General features: G+C 42.8%; 1 protein-coding gene across 8 annotated transcripts in view; it reads left to right on the top strand.

Annotated features, from left to right (window-relative positions):
* Positions 1-15,225, top strand: part of SRGAP3 (SLIT-ROBO Rho GTPase activating protein 3) — a 355,578-nt gene that overhangs the window by 214,583 nt on the left and 125,770 nt on the right. For all 8 annotated transcript variants that reach the window (XR_005211341.1, XM_037800919.1, XM_037800931.1 and 5 more), the window contains one exon: positions 5,890-6,082. Coding sequence is in view for 6 of the 8 variants with exons in the window: in XM_037800919.1 (XP_037656847.1) it covers positions 5,890-6,082 (193 nt within the window). In the remaining 2 variants the exon portion in view is untranslated. The remainder of the gene's footprint in view (positions 1-5,889; positions 6,083-15,225) is intronic.

Here is a 15,225-nt window from a genome sequence, read left to right as displayed (position 1 = left end):
AAATAAAGCTTATTCATGCCAGCATTGTGGATGATAGTAAAAGATTGTAAACAACCAAAATGTGCATCAAAGGGGACTGGTAAAAAAATTTTGACAGTGGAATTCTACAGTACCTTAAAAAAATGAGTAAGAAAGTTCTGAATTTAATGATATGGATTGATCTTGACAACATATTATTAAAAGCAGAAGGTAAGGTACAGAATACTATGAATGATATGCTATAATCTGTATAAAAATAGGGGAAATAACATATTTGAAATTTATATTATATGTATATTTATATTATATATATATGTCTATATATATGTACATACACACCCACACCCACACTCATATGACATTTCTGGAAGAATGTATGTGAACCTGGTAACTTGGTAACTTAATTTCCTTGGTAGAGGGGAAACTAGGTAACTGGTAGATGGGTGGGAGAGAGACTTTTCTCTTTATACTCTTTGTACCTTTTGAATTTTGTATCTAATAAAAAAATTCCTGTATTACTTAGTTAAAAATAGAATTCCTGATTGTGGAGGAACCTTGTTTTCCTTGGTGTTGCCCCGGGGCAGCATTACTGGAACATGCTCAGTGTTTCTTGGGTGCAGCTATTGCTTAGAGAGTAGGTAGGAGCACTATGGGAAACGGGTAGGCAGGCCAGAGATTCTTAAGCTTTGTATGTCAGAGGCGTTTGCCTCTATAACATGAACAGTGGGCAGCCATGGAGAATTTTGCTCAGGAGAGTGAGCTGTGAGAGCTGGGCTTCAAGAGACCTGAGTTCTACCCCTTCCCTGGGCCCCATGCCCATGTCTGTAAAACCAGGAGGCTGCACTAGGTGATAAGCAAGGTCATCTTCAGCTCTTAAGTTTCTGAGATCAAAGTCTTGCTGACTTTCCCCTCCCCTACCCCACCTCCTTTTAATATTTCTGCCACTCAGTGCTGTGCTGTGGCTGGAACATCCCCTGGGCCTCCTGCAGGGCAATGTTGCTGAATAAAGTCTGTGCCTTGGGAACAATTCTGTTTTATGTTATTTTCTCTTCCTTTGAAATCTTCAAGGAGGAAAAACAAATCCTTGCTGGCTCCAAGGAACAACTTGGAGGGCGTTAGAAATAACGAGATGGGTAATCAAATCCCCTCAGGATTCCAGAGCCTGGGCAGGCTGTAGCTGGGCACTCCGTCCAGAGCCATTTCCTGCTAGGAAGACTTGACTCAGAGCCCTCCAAACAGCTAGAGGGTTCCATACACCACCAGCCTGGAAGACTCCAGCTGGTTGTGTGAATTAGGGGAGGTTTTTTCCTGCTCCTTCCAAATCTTCTGTCATCACAATGTGATTTATGAGCTTTTTCTCTAAAATATGAGAACATTGGCTCCTCATTATGCCCTGTAATGAATGAAGGCAGTGGCTGCAGCATTGTTTATCTCTTTAGACCACCATCTTGTTCCAAAAAAGATACAAGAGGTTGTAGGCAGAGGGATTAAAGTTTGTTTTTTTTTTGATATGGAAATGAGGTTAATAAACAAAAGGCAGGCGAAGAAATTCTATAGTGGCCTCTGTCTCATATAGTTCTTGGAGGCTCATTGTCACCATTTAAGGAATCGGGGTTTGACTCCTAGCTCTGTTATGCACCAGTGTGTGACCACGGGCAAGTCACTTCCCTCTGAATCTCTGCTTCCAGACCTGTGGGGAAAAAGCAGGGGAACACTGGTAGCATGCACCTTATAGGGGATGTTGTACAGATTATGTGAGATAACTATCTAAAGAATGGGCACCAGGTTATTAAGATTATTGAGATTATTAGGAGTCCTAAACAGTGGATGGTCTAGGAATAATTTGAAAAGTATTTGGAGAGCATTTTTATAACTGCTTGTTGTATCCTGAGCTGATATGCAGAACTTGGTCTTGTGGGAGTGGCAGTATCTCAATCCAGTTCAACAGATAGGCCATGCAATAGGGTATCTGTGTAGTTTGTTACATGTCATTAGATACGTGACCTTGGACAGGTCCCTAATTTAGGTTTACACAGGGCCTTGATTTCTTCGCCTGTAAAAATGGATAATAAAATAATATCCATGTCGATTACATGTGTGTGTGTGTGCATGTGTGTGCATGTGTTTGCGCGCGTGTTGGGTGAGGCTCCATGATCATAACACTTAATGTGCTTGGGGAAAAGCATTTGATAAATAGTAATTTACTGTACAGATATTGTTATGCTGATGGCCTATTATGTGCTCAGGGGAATCCACCCTCAGAGCATACGTTTCATTTGAGGATATAAAGCTGACATGAAAAGCATACATGAAAAATAAAAAAAAAAAAACAAAAAAAAACAAAACAGAATGAGACAGTCTGAGATTAGCTGTAAGTACCATATGAATTCTGAGGACGGGTCCCAAGGGCTGGGTAGTCTAGGACTTTCTGGGAGGAGTGGTGCTTGATGTGGGCTTCAAGGAAGTGGTTTCCAAACTTTTTTTGCTCACCTACCCTCTAAACGATATTTGGGGTGGGGGTGGAGACCTCTTCTGCTTCACACATTTTAGCTTGACACCTAAAATGTTTCATTGTAAGTTTAAGTGGTTACGAAGGATATGATTCCATCATATTGAAAATATTGACATTTTAAAATAAAATTTTACCATTCTTGCGTTAAATATATCAAACAAAAATGAGCATTTTTAAACTTTCCTTTTTTTATTAAAACATCACATATACAGTGGATTGCACAGATCGTAAGTGTGCAGCTCAATTAATTTTTTCCAGTGTTCTTACCACCCCAATCAAGGCATGAAACATCTCCAGCAACCCAGAAGGCACCCTTGTACCCCTCTCAGTCAATAACCACCCCCGAAGAGCAATCATTTCTCTGACCTCTATCACCACAAGTTAGTTTTGCATCATTTCATTTGTTCTGACTTCTTCCAATAAACCTAAGGTCTGTGACATCCAAGCATGTTGCTGCAGGTAGTGATAGGTCATTCTTTTTCATTGCTGTATAGTATTCCATTGAATGAATATATCACATTAAAGAAATCTTTTCTACTCCTAATGGACATTTTGGGTTGTTTCTAATTTTTGCTATAAAAATACTATGAGTATTCATATATGTATATATAGGTTGACATCAGCACTGATTTCTTCTGGGTATGTACCCATGAGTAAGAAAATGCTGGGTCCTAAGATAAATACTGTAATACTTTGGTATCCACCACCATCCATCAAAATTACTGGAAAAAAGTCAGAAATTTTATATCATTTCCTTCTTTGCCTCTTTGAACTCATATTTCCATTCCATTTCCTTCACAGAATTTTATTCTAATACATTTTTATGCTTGAAACTTTTTATTGATTGCTCTATCAAACTATGTATCAACAACGTATCAAAATATGTATGTTAGTTGAAATGGACATTTTAAAAATTTCCTTTGGCTATACAACTTTAAGAATCTTTTTCTTTTGGAAAAAGAAATGATTTGTCATTACTGTTACCACTGATATACAATTGATCAAATAACATCAATATTTTATACATTTGGTAAATAATTATTACACATAAAAAGTGAAATTGTATGGGAAATGCTTCTCATAATTGAGACAGACAGGGTGATTGATGGCAGTTTCTGAGAATTTAAGGTGCATGACAGCCACTGGGTTATTGTTAAAATGCAGATTCTGATTCAGAAGGTCTGGGCTGGGGCTTGAGATTCTGTACTTCCATTAAGCTCCTGGTCCATAGATCATACTCTGAGTAGTAGAGGTTTATGGTCCCTTGAATGAAGGAAGACTTGCTAGCACAGACATTTTTTAAAAAATTTTTATTTTATATGGTTTTATTGAGGTATGTTCACACACCCCACAGTCATCAACAGTGTACAGTCATTCGCAGCACCACTATACAGCTGTGCATTCATCACCAGAAGCAATCTTCGAACACCTTCCTCACTCCAAAATAAACAAAAACAAGAGTAAAAAAGAATAGCCCAAACACTCCACCCCCCCATCCCACCTAGTTTCTGTCCCCATTTCTCCGCTCATCTGTCCACACACTAGATAAAGAGAGTATGAGCCACAAAGTTTTCACAGTCACACAGTCACACCATGTAAGCTAAGTAGCTATGCAATCACCCTCAAGAATAAAGGCCACTGGATTGCAGATCGATAGTTTCAGGCACTTCCCTCTAGCCATTCCAACACACAAAAACCAAAGAGGGATATCTCTATAGCACATAAGAATGCCCTCCAGAGGCTAGCATGAACATTTAAAATTGTACCTTAAAAAAAAAAAAATTTTTTTTGGCACCCAGATTTTTTGACACTTTAGGGGCACTGCACCATAGATTCTGGACAGGTAAGAAGTTGGTCTTCTGTAAAGAGGGAAAAGGACCATAGTGAAGAGGGATGTGGGAAAGGAGGCCAATTGTGCCCCTAGACTGAGGCACTTTTGTTAGGCAAAGCAATTTTAGGAACAATTGTGAATTGAAGCTGAGGATCCCAAAGTTGCTTCTCTTAGAACTCCGCTTGCCTGCACACCCCTTGGGAACTCTTCATGTTCTCCTGGGGTAGGTCTACCCCAGTTTGAAGACCATGTCTGGGAAGGATGCTGAGATGATGCTGGCCACCATTTCAGAAAGGGTGCACATTGTGCAGGTGGGATTTGCCATTTCAGGGACAGGTTTGAATGCTTTGGAGAGTTAACTGAGAAGTAAGTTTGGAGCTGGATGGTGGATGGCCTTGAATTGCATGCTAAGGAGGTGTACTTAATACTCAGGCAGAGGGAAGCTGCAGGATGTTTTTGAGCAAGGAGATGGTGTGAGCAAAGTGCCTTTGGAGAGACTGATCTGGTGAAGCAGATTGTGGGATGCCAGAAGGAGAGAATACATGGGGGGTGGCAGCGGTGACAACAGTGAGGGCTTGCAAACGAGATTGGCTGGGGTTATTGGGATTCATTGTGACTTTTAATTCTAACCCCCAGCTTTGAACTTTTGCTCTGGTTGTAGAGGTCTGGTTTGATCAATCAGTATTTCTTAAAATGTGGGCTCCATTCCACTGGTGGTGCCTGAGAAGTTTATACATGGATCTCAAGGTAGTTTTAAGTGGAACACAGGTAAGGCATTAAATAACACCGAAATACGAGAGGGAGAAGTATCCCCTTCTCAGCCCTCTTTCAGTCCTGATTACATCTGCGGAAAGTCTTTAACACCTCTCATTCAGCCATTTTCCTTTCGTTGATAAAAAAGCAAACGGCTTAAGTTTAGGCCTTTGGAAGGCCTGTAGTCTCTAGATAGAATTTTACAAAGTTTTTTTCATCTAATTAATTTTCTTTTTTTAAAAAGCCTTTAAAATTAACTTTATTTATAAAAAATAAAAAAATTGGAACAAAACAAAGCAAAGGAATAAGAAAATATCCTAAAATAGCTTCATTACTTCCAATATGTTCCTATCATACCACAAGAAAATTAACAAATCATATTTTCTGTTTACCAAGATGGCAAGTGGTCCTAGTCTTCCCCTTACTGCAGTGATATAAAACTTTTCATTTTAAGTCAGTTCATTTCAGTAAGAAAAGTGAGTCAATCTTCTAGATTATATGAGAGAAATAATGCTGGTGGTATGTGGCTATGGCAAAAATCGTGGTGGCAACATGCAATGATCCAAGTTTGGGAAACATTGGGTTAGACCGTGTGGCAGAGGCTGGTATGTGCCAAGGCTTTGTGCTAGTGCCCTGCCCAGGTAGGTCCAATCTCTGACAAGGCTCGAGAGGTGTTGAGAGTGGAGGTAGGAGGTGGGGAGGGGGCAGCTTGAATTGCAGTGCCCAGGCTGGCAGCGATAGATCAGCTGGGTGGGTCCCTCTGCTGTCTCCTTCACCAGCTTAATGCTTCCTCGCTCCTTGCCTCTGTCCACAGAGATCCGCACACAGCTGGTGGAACAGTTCAAATGCCTGGAGCAGCAATCCGAGTCGCGGCTGCAGCTGCTTCAGGACCTCCAGGAATTTTTCCGCAGGAAAGCTGAGATCGAGCTGGAGTACTCCCGCAGCCTGGAGAAGCTGGCCGAGCGTTTCTCTTCCAAAATCCGCAGCTCCCGGGAACATCAGTTTAAGTGAGAAAGGGCCAGGGGTCTGGGGAGATGGGAGGCAATGCTGGAATGGGCGGAAAGTTGGCAGCAAAGCAGAAAGGAGGCAAGGACTCATTGGAGACAGATGGCGTACCTTTAAGGCCCTAGGTCTGCAAATTATTTACACCTCTAAGCTCAGTCTTCCTCACATATAAAGTGAAAATAGAACCTTCTATGCATAAGGTTGCTATAGGGAATAAATGAATAATCCAAGAAAAGTGCTTATTATAGTAAGGCCCAATATATCGTTTTTGTCGTCGTTATCCGACCAAATATCAGGCACTGAGCTAGTCTCTATTTGTGCCCAGATGAGACCCCACCTCCTTTCCAGACATCTTGACTCCATTCAGTTTTCTTTTACCTGGGGAGTCAACCAGACCACTTCTGAATTCCTTCAGCACAATGACCTTAGAAATTCTTCTTCATGGAAATGATGCTCAGACATTTCCTTTCCCTCCTGCCCTGGTGGACCAGTGCCCAGGAAGCTTCCCTGCCTTGTTTACCTTCTGGTACCGATGCATAAGTCCTCCCGTGGCCTAACGTCTCACTCCCCAGGCTCTGAATTCATGGAGACTTTCTCTTGCCTCCTGCTGCACTTGGCTCCGTCTCCTCAGGCACTGACTTGGCGGGCTCTGACTCCTCCAGCCACGAAATCTGTGGTCTGACCTCTTGCGGGGTCCAGACTGCTGAAGTGCTGGCAGGAGGTGGCAACCTCACTGGGACTGGGTTCACCCTGCAACAGCCATGCTTCCTGGACTGTCCTCTCCTCCTTGGCTCATCTCTCCAGCCACTGGCCTTCAACCACAGGAGAGCAATGACTTGCTTCATCCCCCTGACCCACTCCTCCATCTTCTGGGTGTGCTCCTGCCTTTCCTCCAAGTTTTTGCATTACACTCTGGCCAGGGAGCTCTCTCTTCCTTAAAAAAAAAGCTGCTGAACATTTCCTGTAGTCTTTGCCACCACATTTGAACAGTCAGTTGTGTGCCTTCTTCTCTTGACATGTGGATATAAGAAATTGCTTTATTAAGGGCAAAAAATTATTATACATTTGCAAATTAATATCCTTATTTTTCTACCCAATCTTATTTCTTCAAATTTTCACTGCAGAAGGGAGCTCCTGTTAATAATGTCCTCCCAGGCATTGTCTAGGCCCTTTCATACACATAATCTCATTTTTCTGGCATGTTTTTGGAGAAAAGTGTCTTTAAATGATAAAAGCAAAATGTATACAATTTGGGAAATAAATAAAATTAGGAGGAAAAAAAAACTGACATAGTCCCACTACCCAGAAGTAATTGCTACTTGCATATCGGTATCTTTTCTCAACTGTCTTTTAGTAATAAAAATAGCAAAAATAATGTATTGAGCACATTAACTGAATGCTTACTTTGTGTAAACTATTACTATCCTATCTTAAAGGTGAGGAAACTGAAGCTCTGAGAAAGGAACTTGTCCAAACATGTTCATGGGCATGTTTAGAAAGAGAGAGAGAATTTAGAAAGAGAGAAATTTGAACTTGAAACTTTCATTCTCATCTGCCACTCCTGAGATAAGAAAGGACTTAGGTTCAGCCTCGGAGCAGCCAAGGAATCTGAGCAGTGTATTTGGACACTCCCCTAAATACACAGACACACAAAGAAACCTATATCTCTGGTTGAGCTGTCACTGAAACCATCCATGTCTTGGACCACGCCCAAGCACAGTGTATGGTGGGGTTGGAGCCTCATCTCCTGCCTGTCTTTCCTTCCTCTTGGTTTGGAATCAGTGCCCTTCCCATTCTCAGTTTAAATGTTGGGAGAGGGGTAGGGGAGCGTGAAGCGGTGGGGGCGTCCCCTGATCCCTTGCGTTGCCTGTAATGAGCTTGGCCAGCCCCTCATGGGTTCATTAACTGAAGCCACCAGACGGAACGGGAGCCGCAGCTGGCAGTCGGGCCCACCAGGCTTCCTCACACACCATGAAAGTCTAATTAGGATGTCGGCCCTGGCCAGCCAGTGCAGCTGGAGAGGGCCCTCTGCACCATGCTAATGCAACGCAGAGCCCTGAGCAGCTCTTGGAAGCGGAGTCTCTAGGGGCAGGCTGGATTCACCCTTTGACCCAAGGCCAACCATGTTGACCCCTGGCCACCTCTTCTTTGGAGTTCAGTGCCTGGGGTCCTTGGTCCTGGCTGTTCTGAGAAGTCTTGTCCTGAGGTCTTACAAGACATCATTTAAGAGTGTCCATCTGTCAGCCAAGTAGCCTCTCAGTGTCTGAGGTCTTAACATTTTATTCCTTCAGCAGTGGGCCAAGTGCTGGGCAGAGATGGAGTGTTCATGAAAGAGTAGAAGGAAGAAATGAAGGGGATTTACTTCATCTGTAATGTCCAACCTGGCTGAAAGATTTGGGTCAGAGAGGGAATTACTTTGCCTGAGATTTCACATTGAATTAGTAGCAACGCTGGGAGGGTAATTCGGGTCTCTTGCCTCAGAATCCAGTGCTCCTTTTGCTCTTGGGGCTACTTCTCTGTAAGGGAAATAGGCTCCAGCTGTTCCCCGTCCACCTGGGCAATGGAAAAGCCATCGGCTGCCCAGGGGGTACTGTGTTTAGGGCCAGTCTTACCTGGGCTGAGTTCCACATGGCTCCTATTCAAAGAAAGGCTCAAATGATGACTCTGAGGCAGCTTGAACATTTAGAGAACAATGTCATCAAATGCTTCTATTCTAACATCACATATTTCTATTATAACAAACCATTTTTAAAGCATTTTGACATCTTGACTCTATTATAATCCTTAGGTTAATTCAGAGAAGTAGCCAAACAGCAGATGGTTTTATCTCAAGCAAACTGAGTGCCAGGAAGGCCTAGTGGCTTATTTTACCAAGAGAGCTATTGAGCTAGAAAATCCAGGGTTCCTGACTTCTGACTCAGGTTTCTCTCCCCCAGAAGCCACGTAGTCATTCATTTCTTTGAAATGTGTGTATGAGGATCTCTTATTTTCCTGGAGCATGTTAAATGCTAAAGATAAAAAGATTAATGAGACACATCCCTGCTCTCAGCTATTGCACATTCTCTTGAGAGGCAAGACCATGGCTCAGGGAATGCCTGAGAGTTGGGGCAGGCACTCAGTCCCCATGGCTTTGCTCTTTGAACACTGCCGTTTACTTGTCCTTCAGTCTCAGCCTTTGGATGTCACTTCCTATGGAAAGCTTCCTTGATTCTGACCTGGCACCCTCCTCTGTGTGCTGGTCATACTCTGCACGTATTTGTTTATTCAACCAAATTTTTTGAGCACTTCTCCTATGCCAGATGTCTGGTTTACAGTGGTGAACAAGATGAACTTGATTCCTGCTACAGTGGAGTTTACTGTCTTGCAGAGGAGAGCGATAAATAAAGCATAAAAGAAAGACAAACTGTGATCTAATGATTGCTATGATGGATAGAAACATAATGCTCCGTATTCTGGTTATCCATTGTTGCATAACAGCAGTACCCCCAAAGCTTCATGTTTCTCATGAATTTGGGACAGGGCTCAGCTGGGCAATTTTTCTGCTTTACACAGCAATGATTAGGATCATTCAGTGATAATCAGATGGCAGTTGGTCTGGTCTGGAGGTTCTAAAACAGCTTCACTCACATGCCTGCTGCTTTGGTGGGGATGGCTGGAAGGCTGGACTCAGCTGGGACTCTTCCCTCCCCATGTAGTGTCAGGGCCCCCTCACACAATTGCCACGACTGTTGCTTCTCACCTCTCAGGTTTCAGCTCCAATGCCGATGGTCTCTCCAATTGAGTGACAAACTTCTGATAGGAGCTCAGGGCTCTGCAAGAGCAAGCTGGGAGCTGCAGTCCTCTTACAGGCTGCTCCCAGACCTGGCAGAGGGCTGTTCCCCTGTATTCTAGTGATTAAAGCAATCATAGCCCCAGCTCAGCTTCAAGGGGCTAGATTGGCAGTCGGGGAAGGCACCCGGTGGAAGTGGCAGTGGAGCTGAAACCTGAGAGGTGAGAAGCAACAGTCATGGCAATTGTGTGAGGGAAAAAGATAGCCACTGTGGCATCCTGAGTAGGGAGGAGCTTGATCTTATTTCTAAAAAGTTATTCTGGATTGGAGGGTGCAAGTATCAACCTGGGGTGGTGGTAGCTCTCCAGGCAGGAGATCTGGGTGTAGCAGAGCAGATGGAGAGAAATGGACTGATGCTGGGAAATCTTTTGGAGGTAGAACTAAAGCAAAGAGAGGAATCAAGGATATCTCCCATTTCTGGCTTGAGATGGGTAGGATTTGGGGGTGGGGTGTGTGGAGGCAGAAGCTATTACCCCATGTTGGAATCACCTGTTTACTCAAATGTCCCCCTTTGGACCAACCACTGGACCATAAGCTCTGAGATGGCAGTCAGGGTTCTCCAGAGAAATGGAACCAATAGAATATATGTGTGTGTATGTATATATATTTATATGCATACAGTAAGAGATTTATTTTAAGTAATTGGCTCACATGATTGTGGGGGCTGGCAAGTCTGAATTTTTTAGAGTGTGTTTGGCAGGCTGGAAATTCTGGTAAGAGTGATATTGAAGTCATGAGTCTGAATTTCTTAGGCAAAACTGGCAATCTGGAGATTCAGAGAGAGTAGAGAGTACAGTTTTGAGGCAGAATTTCTTCTAATTCCTGGAATCCCCAGTTCTTTGCTCTTAAGGCCTCCAACTGATTGGATGAGGCCCACCCATATTATTGAGGGTAGGTTCCTTTCTTGAAGTCAACTGATAGTAGATGCTAATCTTTTCTATGAAATACATAGGCAGCAATATGTAGGCCAGTGTTTGACCAAACAACTGGACACCATAACCATTCAAGTTGACCCAAAAAATTAACCATCACAGCAGAGATGGTGGCTGTGAGCCTGGGGTCCTTAGCACCAAGTTTGACACATGGTTGACACTTGCTAGATGTTTATTAAATAAATGAGTGAATGAATGAATGAATCATTGTCAAGTGGCGATTAGAGTTGCTCTGGGTGGCTGTGAGGGGGGGAAGGGGCACATTTGTCTTCTGGCTGCCTAGGGAGCCTGGTGAAGCCATTTGGGCAAAGGGCTGTCCACTCTTGTGTCTGGTACCAGGTGCAATGTGGATGAGAGGACAGAATGTGGACTTTATACTTCTCTCCCTGACTGGGGAATTGGAACCAGAAGAAGGCACTAGCTGTCAAAGTGTGGATACCTCCTCTGCCCCGTTCTGGTTTGCTAATACTGCCATTATGCACGATACCAGAAATGGATTGGCTTTTATAAAGGGGTTTTATTTGGTTACCAATTTACAGTTCTAAGGCCATAAAAGTGTTCAAACTAAAGCATCAAGAGGATACCTTCACCAAAGGAAGGCCAGTGGTGTCTAGAACACCTCTGTTAGCTGGGTAGGCACGTGGTTGGTGTCTGCTGATACTTTGCTCTGTGGTTCTGGTTTCAAACTGGCTTTCTCCAAAATGTCTCTGGGTTTTTCAGATGTCCTTCTGTCTGCATCTCCAAGAATCTCTAAGCATCAGCAAACATCTCTTGGGGCATTTTTTAATTCTCTTAGCTTCTCTGGAGCAAACTCTGGGCTAGCATCTCAAAGCATCAGCAAGGTCTGGCCTTGGCTTGGCACATCCCGGGGCATTTTCATCTCTCTGCTCTCTGTGCAATCTCCCTTTAAAGGACTCCAGTAAACTAATTAAGACCTACCCTGAATGGGTGGGGTCAGATCTCCATGGAAACATCCAATCAAGAGGTCACACCCTAATCAAAAAGACTGAATTAAAGAATATGGCTTTTTCTGGGGGGCATAATAGATACAAACCGGCACACACCCCGCCCCCAACAAAATCAATATTATTTGGAAACTTGTTAGTAATGAACAATCTGGGGCCTCACCCTAGACCTGCCTGAGAAGAAATTGATAGCCCACTGGGGATCTTGATACCCATTTCAGTTTAAGAGCCCCCTAATATGATAACTTTCTAGATTATAAATTGTTTACAATTCACATCCAGGCTGGTCTGGCCTTCCAGACCCTTCACCAGCATAAAATCCATAATCCATTGCCCTTTCCAAGCGAGGCCGAAACTGAGCTTGGATTTTCCTTTTGAAGGCCTGAAGCTGGGAACCTTCCTAGGCAAGGGCAGGAACATGACAGGGATGGCAGCTCAGACAGAGTTTAAAACTTTCCTCTCCAGGTTGGGGGATGTTCTCCTCCAAACAAGTTGGGTAGATCCACGAAGCCAGAGATTTTCTGAGATTAAGATAAGTATTTTCAAACATGTTCCTTGGAACACCCATACTTTGAGATGTTTGATTTAAAAGAGAGATAGAAACTTCTGTGGCAACGAAGTTTGAGAACCACTACCTTCTCCATCGCCCCTTGGAGGATTCCTGGCACACATTAGTACATGGAAGGGTTTGAGAAGTTTTGCAGTAAATACACCTCTGGCTTTTTTCTGAAAGCTACTTGACCACAGAACCCCACCTCCCCCAAAATATTTATTACTATTTCACAAAACGAGCATTCTTTGGAACCCAGTTTAAAAAGCTCTGTTCTAGACGAATGCCATATTACCCTCTGAAATATTGGTACTCCACTTACATAGTGCTGAGTTTCTGGTGACAGGGCCCCCTTCTACTCTGACTCACTCAGTTTTTAAAAAGAAATTTATTATGGTAAAATATATATAATTAAAATTTTCCATTTTCGTCATTTTAAGTGTACAATTAAGTGGCATTAATACATTCATAATGTTGTACTACCATCACTATCTGTTACCAAAACTTTTCATCACCCCAAACAGAAACTCTTTAACCATTAAGCAATAACTTCCCCTTCTCCCTTCTCCCCATCCCTGGTAATCTTTAATCTACTTTCTGTCTCTATGAATTTTTCCATCCTAGGTATCTCTCATAAGTGAGATCATATAATAATGTTCTTTTGTGTCTGGCTTATTTCACATAACATGGTATATTCAAAGTTCATCCATGTATTAGTCAGGGTTCTCTAGGGAAACAGAACCAACAGGAGATATCTGTAAATACGAGATTTTATAAAAGTGTCTAATGTAACTGTGAGGATGCACAAGTCCAAATTCTGTAGGGCAGCTGGAAGCTGGTGACTTTGATAAAGGTTTTCGATGAATTCCCCAGGAGAGGCTAGCTGGCTGAAGTAGAGACAGAAAGTCTCTCTTCTGACTGCTGAATTCATTACCTGATTAGATTAAAAGGCTCTCATTGTGGAAGGCACTCCCCTTAGTTGATGATAAATGTAATCAGCCATAGATGCAATCATCCCACTGATGAATTCAAGTCCACGAAATCAGTAAGGCCAGTGCTTGCTTGACTAGACACCTGGGCGCCATCACCTGGCCAAGTTGACATGAACCCAACTATCACAAGCATGTATCAGAACTTCCTTCCTTTTCATTGCTGAATAATATTCCAGTATCCACATTTTGTTTATCCATTCATCTGTGGATGGACATGTGGGTTTCCACCGTTTGGCTGTTAATGATTCATTCAGTTTTTGATACCCTTCACCTTTCAGGGGATGTACCTGACAAAAATGTCATATACAGGGTTTAAGTGTTGGTTGCTGCTATTCAGTTAGCTGTGAAAAAAATAACAAGGTATTCTGTTCAAATATGTTTGAAATGTTTGGGGGAGAGTCCGAATCTGGAAAGAGCTGGGAGGTGCTTGTCTAGTTAATGAATAATGCCTATATTCTATGCAAAGGAGGTATTTGAGCATCTTTCAGCTCCACTGAGCAGTTGGGGGTAGGATTCCAGTGAGTCACTAACTAGATTGCCAAGAAAGTGCCCCTTATTGGGGATAAAGCATCACAGTTTTTCACAGATGTAGCATTTCCCTGAAAAGATGGTATAATTTATACTTAGCCTTCCAGGTTAATCCTGAGTAGAGAAGCACTTTTATAGTGTATGAATTGAGCAGATAAATGTTCAACAGATTCAGAATTAAAAGCCTTGCTTAGAATCAGGCAGGGATCATGGAGAAAGCCCTCCGGGTGGGCTCATGTCTCCATTCTCAGCCAAGTCTATTACTATAACTAGTATTACTCTAGGAATGGCAGCTTCCATCTGCTGCCTAGTTTCCAGAGCTGACATTCTCCCAGCACTGTGTGCTAGCAGGCTCTTTTCTGAGTGTTTGATATCTGTGCTGTGCAAGTTGTTTAATATTTCAAACATCCCCCACATCCATATTTGTGTGTGCTGAGTACTCTACTAGATGTTTTATATACATAATCTCATTTAACCTACACGATGATCTTCATGCCGGATACTGTCTCCATCTTTCTAGTTGAAAAATTTGAGGTTTTGAGAAATTAAGTAATTTGTTCAGAGGGCTACAGCTAGAGCAGGTAAGTGGCAGAGCTAGGATTCTAATTTTGGTTTATGTGATTCCAAAATGCAAAACTGCTAATAGCTGCATGACTTTGGGTATGCCCTCTCAGCTCTCTGGTTTAGTGTGCTGAGAGTCACACATCAGTGCAGACCACATTCTCCTTGTGTGGGCATTGCTTTAGTTTCTTGGCTGCTTAAAGCAAATACCGTAAATGGTTCAGCTTGAACAACAGGAATTTATTAGCTTACGGGCTGAGAAAATGTCTAAATCAAGGCATCAGCAAGGCGATGCTTTCTTCCCAAGACTGACTGCCGGTGATCCTTGTCTCCTCTGCTATATGAGAAGTCATACAGCAGCCTCTGCTGTTCTCTTCCTTCTCTTCCAGGTTTCATTGATTTCAATTTTATGCTTTTGCAGCTTTCTTTCTATCTCTCTATATATTCATTCCATCTATAAAGGATTCCAGTAATAGGATTAAGACCCATCTGAATGAGGTGGATCACACCTTGGCTGAAGTACCCTCATCAAAAGGTCCTATTTACAATAGGTTTGTACCCACAGAAATGGATTAGATTTATGAACATGTTTCTCTGGGGTACATACAGCTTCAAACCACCACAGGCATCGAGGGTTCCTTCTTGTCCTCCTGGTAACTCCTGCTCATCCTACAAGGGCCAACTCAGGGGTCACCTCCTCTGGGAAGTCCTTGCTGCTGATCCTAAACACACAGTCAGCTAGCTGCTCCCTCCTCTGGCCTCCCACAGGGCTTTGTGCATCTCTCCTG

The sequence above is a fragment of the Choloepus didactylus genome, chromosome 1 (assembly GCF_015220235.1).
Source record: "Choloepus didactylus isolate mChoDid1 chromosome 1, mChoDid1.pri, whole genome shotgun sequence".
Lineage (NCBI taxonomy): Eukaryota > Metazoa > Chordata > Mammalia > Pilosa > Megalonychidae > Choloepus > Choloepus didactylus.
Note: the sequence above shows the minus strand (reverse complement) of the source record. Positions and strands in the feature narration are given on the sequence as shown.